The 9,581-nt window shown below is 67.2% G+C and overlaps 1 protein-coding gene across 1 annotated transcript; it reads right to left on the bottom strand.

Moving 5' to 3' along the window:
- Positions 1-257: 257 nt before the first annotated feature.
- Positions 258-9,314, bottom strand: ERCC2 (ERCC excision repair 2, TFIIH core complex helicase subunit; the record flags this gene model as incomplete). Its single annotated transcript, XM_068668775.1, is given in 15 exon segments — positions 258-837; positions 923-1,066; positions 1,146-1,175; positions 1,177-1,290; positions 2,635-2,705; positions 2,812-2,884; positions 4,137-4,229; positions 4,336-4,457; positions 6,006-6,069; positions 6,158-6,259; positions 6,998-7,067; positions 7,484-7,553; positions 7,804-7,922; positions 9,145-9,221; positions 9,223-9,314. Coding segments are annotated over 15 exon segments (1,334 nt in total), but the record flags the coding sequence as incomplete, so codon positions are not given.
- Between the last annotated feature and the right edge of the window lie 267 nt (positions 9,315-9,581).

The following is a 9,581-nucleotide window of genomic DNA, read 5'->3' as shown; positions in this document are numbered from 1 at the left end:
GGGACAATAAGGACCCTGGGGACACAGGGACCCTGGGTGCCAGCAACATGGGGACAATGGGACCCAGGCTGTGGGTGCTGGGGGGGCACTTTTGGGGCTGGGGGGGCCATGTGCCTGCTCCCACCCATCTCCCCCCTGCAGCAGGGGCACCACAGCCCCCCCCCCCAAAAAAAAAAAAGGGGGGAGCACAGGGGGACAGAGACACGGGGTGGGGGGCGGGGGTCCCGCCTGCAGCTGCTTTATTTTGGGAACGTCTGGGGGGGTTGGGGGGGGGGTGGGTCCCAATGTGCGGCTCCAGCAGGACTGAGGGGGGTCCAGGTCCTGCTCTGTGTAACGGGGGGGCTCCAGACCCCACCCCAAATATATGGGGGGGGGGGTCCAGGTCCTGCTCCATGTAACCGGGGGGGCTCCAGACCCCACCCCAAATACAGGGGGGGGGCTCCAGATCCTAGTCCATGTGATCGGGGGGAGGTGTCCAGATCCCAATCCAAGTTGGGGGGGGGGGATCCAGATCCCCCTCCCTGTGCTCGGGGGTGGGGGGGGGGGCTCCACCCCCCACCCCAAACACACGGGGGGGGGGACCTGGGCCCCGCTCCGCCCCCACAGGGGGGGATCTCCGTCCCCTTCCCGCTGCTGGGGGCTCTCCCGATCCCTTTCCACGCACACAGTGGTGGTCTGGGGGGGTCCGGGGGGGGCAAATCTTGCTCCGAGTGTGTGGTGGGGGGGTCGCCGCCCCCCCCAGCCTCAAGCCTGCTGGGCGATCTGCTCGATCCTCTGCAGAACCTCCTCCGACTGCAGCTGCTCCAGCGTCAGCAGCGACAGCCCCAGCTGGTCCTCCTACCCCGGGGGGTGACATGAGAGGGGCTTGCGGGGGGGGGGGGTCAAAAAAAAAACCCAAAAAATCAATAAAAAGGGTCCTCACCTTGTGGAAGGGCTGGGCCATCTGCCTCAGGAAGAATTTGGCCACTTGCACCGCCTCGTCCACCGTCAGGTTGAGGTTGGCGTCGGAGATGTGCTCCTGGATCCACCGCGGCAGCTTGCCCCTCTTGTCCGCCCGGGCGAAACGCTGCGCCAAGGGGGGGGTCACGAGAAGGAATTTAGTGTTTTTTTATATTTTTAACCCCCCCCCGGCAGCTGGCACCCACCTTATCGGCGAAAACCATGAGGCCGTAGTCGGGTTTTGCCGCGCAGAGCCCGGCCGACGCACTGGGCGGCGTGGCGCATGGCGTCGAAGGTGAGGAAATCGTTCTCCCGGATCTGGAATTGGTCCCGCAGGTACTCCAGGCGTGCCTGGGGGCGGGGGGGGGACATAAAGATTTTTAGGGGGTCGTGGGGGGGCTGCTCTGTCAGTGGGGTGCCCCTCTGGGGTCTTGCGGTGTCCCCCCTAGGGGTCTGCTGCAGCCCATGAGGTGTGCGCTGCTGTGCCCCACTGTGTTCCCCGGGTGCCTGGTGGGGTCCCTGGGGGTCCTGGGGGTCCCCAGGGTGCCCCATTGTGTCCCCTGGGTGCCCTTTGGGGTCCCAGGGGGGTCCTGGTGGTCCCCAAGTTGCTCCCTTGTGTCCCATGGGTGCCCTTTGGGGTCCCTGGGAGTCCCCCATTGTGTCCCCTGGGTGCCAACTGGGGTCTTAGGGGGGTCCTGGTGGTCCCCAAGTTGCTCCCTTGTGTCCCATGGGTGCCCTTTGGGGTCCCTGGGGGTCCCCCATTGTGTCCCCTGGGTGCCCACTGGGGTCTCAGGGGGGGCCTGGTGGTCCCCAGGGTGCCCCACCATGTGCCATGGGTGCCCGTTGGGGTCTCAGAGGGGTCCTGGTGGTCCCCCACTGGGTCCCCTGGGTGTTTGGTGGGGTCCCAAGGGGGTCTTTGTGGTCCCCAGGGTGCCCCACCGTGTCCCATGGGTGCCCTTTGAGGTCCCAGAGGAGTCCTGGTGGTCCCCCACTGGGTCCCATGGGTGCCTGGTGGGGTCCCAGGGGGGTCCTGGTGGTCCCCAAGGTGCTCCCTTGTATCCCATGGGTGCCCTTTGGGGTCCCAAGGGGGTCCTGGTGGTCCCCAGGGTGCCCCACTGTGTCCCATGGGTGCCCCCCTGTGGCACCAGCACGTCCTGCAGGTCCCCAGGGTGCCCCCCGGTGTCCCATGGGTGCCCGGTGGGGTCCCAGGGGGGTCCTGGTGGTCCCCAGGGTGTCCCATTGTGTCCCATGGGTGCCCGCTGGGATCCCAAGGGGGTCCTGGTGGTCCCCAAGCTGCCCCACCATGTCCCAAGGGTGCCTGGTGGGGTCCCAGGAGGGTCCTGGTGGTCCCCAAGGTGTCCCATGGGTGCCCCCCTGTGGCACCAGCACATCCCACCAGTCCCCAGAGTGCCCCATTGTGTCCCATGGGTGCCCGGTGGGGTCCCAGGGGGTCCTGGTGGTCCCCAGGGTGCCCCATTGTGTCCCATGGGTGCCTGGTGGGGTCCCAGTGGTCCCCAGGGTGTCCCATATGTGCCCCCCTTTGGCACCAGCACATCCCACCAGTCCCCAAAGTGCCCCATTGTGTCCCATGGGTGCCCATTGGGGTCCCAGAAGGGTCCTGGTGGTCCCCAGGGTGCCCCCCGGTGTCACCGGGGGGGCCCCCCACTGTCCCCCCGCTGTCCCCGCGCCCCTCACCTTCAGGATGCGGCTCTGGGTGTAGACGTAGGGCACCCCGAACATGACCACGGCCCTCCCGTAGTGGTGCACTGCGGGGGGGGGGACACACGGTGACATCGGGGACACCGGGGGGGGGAGCCACGTCCCCGTCCCCCCCCCCATGTCCCCCTCCCTGTCCTTGCCCCCGTCCCTCACCGAAGTCGATGCCCTCCGACACCTTGCCCCGGGCCACCGAGAGCAGGATGGCACCGCGGCCGTTCTCGCAGGCCTGCCAAAAAACAGCGCCGGGTCACCCCCCTGGGGACAGCACCCAGGGGACACCAGGGGACACCAGGGGATGGGGACGGTCCCAAGAGGACAGGGACACCCCCCAGGGGACCCCAGGGGATGGGGACAGACACCAGGGAAGGGGACAGCCCGAAGGGGATGGGGATGGCCACCAGGGGACCCCAGGGGACAAGGAGAGCCCCCAGGGGACCCCAGGGGATGGGGACAGCCCCAAGGGGACCCCAAGGAATGGGGACAGCCCCAAGGGGACCCCAGGGGATGGGGAGAGCCCCCAGGGGACCCCAGGGGATGGGAACAGCCCCCAGAGAATGGGGACACGCCCCAGGGGACGGGGACAGCACCCAGGGGGACACCAGGGGACCCCAGGGGATGGGGACAATCCCGAGAGGACAGGGACACCCCCCAGGGGATGGGGAGAGCCCCCAGGGGACCCCAGGGGATGGGGACAGTCCCGAGAGGACAGGGACAGCCCCCAGGGCATGGGGAGAGCCCCCAGGGGACAGGGATGGCCCCCAGGGGACCCCAGGGGATGGGGACAGCCCCAAGGGGACCCCAAGGAATGGGGACAGCCCCAAGGAGACCCTAGGGGATGGGGACAGCCCCCAGGGGACCCCAGGGGACAGGGACAAACCCAAGGAAATGGAGACAGCCCCCAGGGGACGGGATGGCTCCCAGGGGACCCCAGGGGATGGGGACAACCACTGGGAATGGGGACAGCCCCCAAGGGACCCCAGGGGACAGGGACAGCCCCAAGGGGACCCCAAAGGACAGGGATAGCCTCCAGGGGATGAGGATGGCCACTGGGAATGGGGACAGCCCCCAGGGGACAGGGACAGCCCCCAAGGGACCCCAAGGGACAGGGGACGCCAGGGGATGGGGACAGCCCCCAGGGGACCCCAAGGGATGGGGATGGACCCCATGGAATGGGGACAGCCCCAAGGGGATGGGGACAGCCTCAAGGGGACCCCAGGGGATGGGGACAGCCACTGGGAATGGGGACAGCCCCCAAGGGACCTCAGGGGATGGGGACAGCCCCAGGGGACAGGGACAACCCCGAGGGGACCCCAGGGGACAGGGAGAGCCCTAGGGGATGGGGACAGCCCCAAGGGATGGGGACAGCCCCAATGGGACCCCAGGGGACCCCAAGGAAGGGGACAGCCCCGAGGGGACCCCAGGGGACGGGGACAACCCCAAGGGGACCCCAGGGGACCCCAGGGGACGGGACCAGCCACCTCCTGGTACTTCTCCAGGGCCATACTGGTCTCGGCCCCGTCCTGCGTCTCGATGAAGATGAGCTTGTTCCGCTGGATGTTCTCCAGGATGCCCTGGGGGGGTGACAAAGGGGACACAAAGGGGACACAAAGGGGACAGCGTGAGCGGGGCGGGGACCACCCAAAGACCCTTTTTGGGGACGGTTTTGGGGTCGCCTACCTGCTCGTACCAGGAGGCCACGATGTTCTCCATGTACTGGTAGCTGGTGAAGAAGGCGACGAGGCCGTCGGGGACCACGGCCGACAGCTCCAGCAGCAGGTTCCCGTAGTTGCGGATCACGGCTGAGCCACGGGGTCACTCGGGGGGCCCCAAAAGACCCCAAAAGACCCCAAATAGCCCCCCCTGACCCGTAACCCAGTCCCTGTACCCGCTTTGGAAGGTGGAACGGTGTCCCTGTCCCGCTCTGTGCTGTAGGATGGTGTTTCTGGTGTCCTTGATCCCATAACACTGTCCCTGTCCCTCCCCGATCCCATGTCCCTGTCCCTATAACCACATCCTGTCCTCCCTGATCCCATAACCCTGTCCCTGTCCCTATAACCGTGTCCCTGTCCTCTCCCTGTGCCCTAAAACCATGTCCCCTGTCCCCTCCTTAATCCCATAACCACGTCCCTGTCCCTATAACCATGTCCCTGTCCCCTCCCTAATCCCATAACCGTGTTCCTGTCCCTATAACCCTGTCCCTGTCCTCTCTGATCCTATAACCCTGTCCCTGTCCCCTATAACCGTATCCCTGTCCTCTCCCTGTGCCCTATAACCACATCCCTGTCCTCTCCCTAATCCCATAACCCTGTCCCTGTCCCTTTAACCATGTCCCTGTCCCCTCCCGATCCCATAACCATGTCTCCGTCCCTCCCTAATCCCATAACCGTGTCCCTGTCCCTATAACCCATGTCCCCATCCTCTCTGATCCCATAACCACATCCCTGTCCCTATAACCATGTCCCTGTCCCTCCCTGATCCATAACCGTGTCCCTGTCCCCTCCCTGATCCCATAACCGTGTCCCTGTCCCTATAACCATGTCCCTGTCCCCTCCCTGGTCCCATAACCCTGTCCCTGTCCCTATAACCATGCCCCTGTCCCCTCCCTGATCCCATAACTGTGTCCCTGTCCCTATAACCATGTCCCTGTCCCCTCCCTGATCCCATAACCGTGTCCCTGTCCCCTTCCTGATCCCATGACCCTGTCTCTGTCCCCTCTCTGATCCCTTAACCCTGTCCTGATCCCATAACCCTGTCCCTGTCCCTATAACCATGTCCCTGTGTCCCCCCAGCCCTATAACCACGTCCCTGTCCCAGTGTCCCTGCTCCCCCCATGGTGTCCCTGTCCCTTCATCCCCATCCCTGTCCCCCCCCAATGTCCCTGTCCCCCCCTGTGTCCCTGTCCCCCCCCCGATGTCCCTTTGTCCCCATCCCCATCCCTGTCCCCCCCCAATGTCCCTGTCCCCCCCCCAGTGTCCCTGTCAACCCCCGGTGTCCCCATCCCCACACCCCATGTCCCTGTCCCCTCATCCCCATCCCTATCCCCCCCTTGGTGTCCCTGTCCCCCCCAGGTGTCCCTGTCCCCCCCGATGTCCCTGTCCCTTTGTCCCCAGACCCAACCCTGCCCCCCCCCGGTGTCCCTGCCCCCCCCCGTGTCCCCGTCCCCCCCAGGTGTCCCTGCCCCCCCCCGGTGTCCCTGTCCCCTCATCCCCATCCCCATCTCCATCCCCCCCTCGTGTCCCTGCCCCCCCCAGGATGTCCCTGCCCCCCCCAGGTGTCCCTGTCCCCCCCCCGGTGTCCCTGCCCCCCCCCCAATGTCCCCTGTCCCCCCCCGTGTCCCCGTCCCCTACCGATGTCCTCTCTGGTCTCGAACTTGGAGCTGATGGCCACCTGGTCATTGCCCCGGCCCACAATCTGGGGGGGGGACACAAGGTGACAATCAGGTCCCCGACCCCCCCCAAATGTTCCCCCCCCAGCCGTGTCCCCCCCCCCCCCCACTCACCATGGGGCACAGGCAGGTCCGCGCCAGCGTCATGGTGAAGGTCGCCATGGTAACGGGGCGAAAATCCAGGATTTTGGGGTAAATGTCCAGGGGGGACAGGGTCTGGGGGGAGAGGGGGGGGGAGGGAAAAAAAGGGGGGGGGGGTCAGATCTGGTGGGTCCCACGGGGAGGGGGGGATGTAGAGGGAATGGGGGGGGTGAGGGGGGGATGTGGGGGGCGCTGATATGGGGGGGACATGGGGTCATAGGGGGGACATGGGGGGGGCATGGGGATGTGGGGGGGGCATGGGGTCATGGGGGGACATGGGGGGGTCCTGGGGGGGGCGGTGGGGGACGTGGGGACATGGGGGGGGCACAGGGTCATGGGGGGGGGACATGGGGGGTCATGGGGAGGACATGGGGGGGTCCTGGGGGGGCGGTGGGGGACGTGGGGACATGGGGGGGGCACGGGGTCATGGGGGGGGGACATGGGGGGTCATGGGGAGGACGTGGGGGGGTCCTGGGGGGGCAGCAGGGGATGTGGGGATATAGGGGGGGGCATGGGGGGGTCATGGGGGAAAATGGGGGGGGTCCTGGGGACATGGGGGGGGCCATGGGGGGGGACATGGGGTCATGATAGGGACATGGGGGGGACATGGGGGGGGCCATGGGGGGGGCATGGCGTCATGGGGGGTCCTGGGGGGGCATGGGAGGACATGGGGGGGGGTCCTGGGGGTCATGACAGGGTCATGGGGGGGACACAGGTGGGAAACGGTGATGGGGGGGGACACGGGGGGGGACATGGGGACAGGGGGGGACACGGGGGAGACATGGGGGGGTCCCGGGGGGGGCAGACACTGACCCCCGAGGTGATGATGACGGACTGGAAGCGCTCGAAGACGGGTTTGATGGCGATGGAGGCGTCCATGCAGCTGTGGGGGGGGGGGGCGGGGGGGGGCACACAGGTGACACCAGTGCCCCCCCCCCCAAAATTCCGTGCCCCCCCCCCCCAAGTCTCTGCCCCCCTGCCCCCAGCATTGGGGCAGGACCTCCCCATAGCCCCCCATGACCCCCCCCAGCACCCTCCCATGACCCCCCAGCCCCCCTGTGGCCCCCCCAAAAAAAAAACTGTGCCCCCCCCCAAACCTCCCTGTGCCCCCCCAGCCCCTTTTTCCCCCCCAAAAAAAAAGTGTCCCCCCAAAAAAGCCCTGTAATTCCCCCAAAAAAACCCTGGACCCCCCCCAAAAAAAAACCCTGTGCCCCCCCCAAACCTTTTGTGCCCCCCCCCAGCCATTTTTCCCCACCCCGTGCCCCCCCCAGCCCCTTCCCCCCCCCCCCCGTGCCCCACCTGAAGTGCAGGATGGGGTTGGAGATGGTGGGGGTCCTGTCATCGAAGGGCTCGATGATGATGGTGAAGCCTGGAAAAAAAGGGGGGGGGGCATAAATATGCGGGGGGGGGCACTCATAAATTGGGGGGGGGCACCCACACCACACAACCCCCCCCCCACGTCGCCCATCCCCACCCCAACCTCCCCATCCCCGCACCCCAACGCCCGATCCGGCGCCGATTAAAGAGGGAAGGGGGCAAATAAAAAGGCCGGGGGGGGGCGCAAAGGGGTGGTGCCCCCCCCCCACGCCCCGAGAGCCCCCCCCCGGGAAAAAACGGACCCTTGGAGTAGGTGCTGACGAGGGTGGCGAAGTTGGAGACCAGGGTGATGGCGGAGAAGTCGGCCACGTCGGCGATCTCCAGCGTGCGCAGCAGCGAGCGCAGGCGCTCGGCGCAGAACCTGGGAGGGGGGCACAAGGGGGGGGGACACACGTCACTCCTGGGGGGGTGATGGCACCCCTGGGGGGGTGATGGCACTCGTGGGGGGGTGATGGCACTCGTGGGGGGGGGCGTGATGGCACCCACGGGGGGGGAAATGCCCTGGGGAGGGTGAGCTGGAGGGGATGTGGTGTGTTGGGGGGGGACGTGGTGACATGGGGGGGGGCACAATGGCACCTGGGGGGGTGATGTGACTTGTGGGGGGGGTGATGGCACCCCTGGGGGGGTGATGGCACTCGTGGGGGGGTGATGGCACTCGTGGGGGGGGCGTGATGGCACCCACGGGGGGGGAAATGCTCTGGGGAGGGAGAGCTGGAGGGGATGTGGTGTGTTGGGGGGGGACGTGGTGACATGGGGGGGGCACGATGGCACCTGGGGGTGTGATGTCACTCGTGGGGGGGTGATGGCACCCCTGGGGGGGGTGATGGCACTCATGGGGGGGTCATGGCACTTGTGGGGGGGGGTGATGGCACCCACGGGGGGGGGAAATGCTCTGGGGAAGAGGGGGGGGGAGCTGGAGGGGATGTGGTGTGTTGGGGGGGGATGTGGTGACATGGGGGGGGCACGATGGCACCTGGGGGGGTGATGTGACTTGTGGGGGGGGTGATGGCACCCCTGGGGGGGTGATGGCACTCATGGGGGGGTCATGGCACTTGTGGGGGGGGGGTGATGGCACCCACGGGGGGGGAATGCTCTGGGGAAGAGGGGGGGGGGAGCTGGAGGGGATGTGGTGTGTTGGGGGGGGGATGTGGTGACATGGGGGGGGCACGATGGCACCTGGGGGGTGATTTCACTCGTGGGGGGGGTGATGGCACCCCTGGGAGGGTGATGGCACTCGTGGGGGGGGGCGGTGATGGCACCTGGGTGGGGCAAATGCTCTGGGGAAGAGGGGGGGAGCTGGAGCTGGAGGGATGCGTTGGGGACATGGTGACATGGGGGGGGGGACATGGTGATGTGGGGGGGCTCACATCACCCTGGGGGGGGGGATATTATCACCTGGGGGGGGGTCACAGCATCCCAAAATGGGGGGGGGGGAATATTTTAGGGGGGGTTGAAACACCCCCAAGTGGATCCCAGGCGCCCCCCCAGGAGCCAGCGGCCACCAGGGGGTCGCCGCCTTTTAGGGCACGGAAAGGGGGGGGTGGGGGGCTTTTTTTTTTTTGGGGGGGGGGGCACGGACTCACCGCAGGGGCTTGCGCTCGATGCAGACCTTGTCGTGGAGGTCGCGGAGGAAGGCGGGGGGGCTCTCCTGGACCACACGGGGCCCCCCGCAGGCGCGCTCGCAGGTACGCCACCAGGCGCTTGAGGAAGCCCACGAAGTGCTCGGCGGTGCGGATGCTGCCGGGGACGGCCTCTGGGGGGGGGGCAAAATAAAAAATGGGGGGGGTTGAGAAACTCCGGGGGGGGGGCGTGGGAGTAAAGGGGGGGGCGTGGGGGTAAAGGGGGCGCAGGGAAATGAGAGGAGGGGGGGAGGAAAGGGGGGTGCGCTGAGGGGTTGGGGGGGGGAAAGGGGGGGTATATAGATGAGGGGGGGGGCATAAAAATACCGGGGGGGCACAGAAATAGAAGGGGGGGGTCACAGAAATATGGGGGGGGGCACAGAAATGCAGAGGGAGGAGTG

This window comes from Anas acuta, unplaced genomic scaffold (genome assembly GCF_963932015.1).
Source record: "Anas acuta unplaced genomic scaffold, bAnaAcu1.1 SCAFFOLD_363, whole genome shotgun sequence".
Lineage (NCBI taxonomy): Eukaryota > Metazoa > Chordata > Aves > Anseriformes > Anatidae > Anas > Anas acuta.
This window is presented reverse-complemented; position numbering and strand designations above follow the sequence as displayed.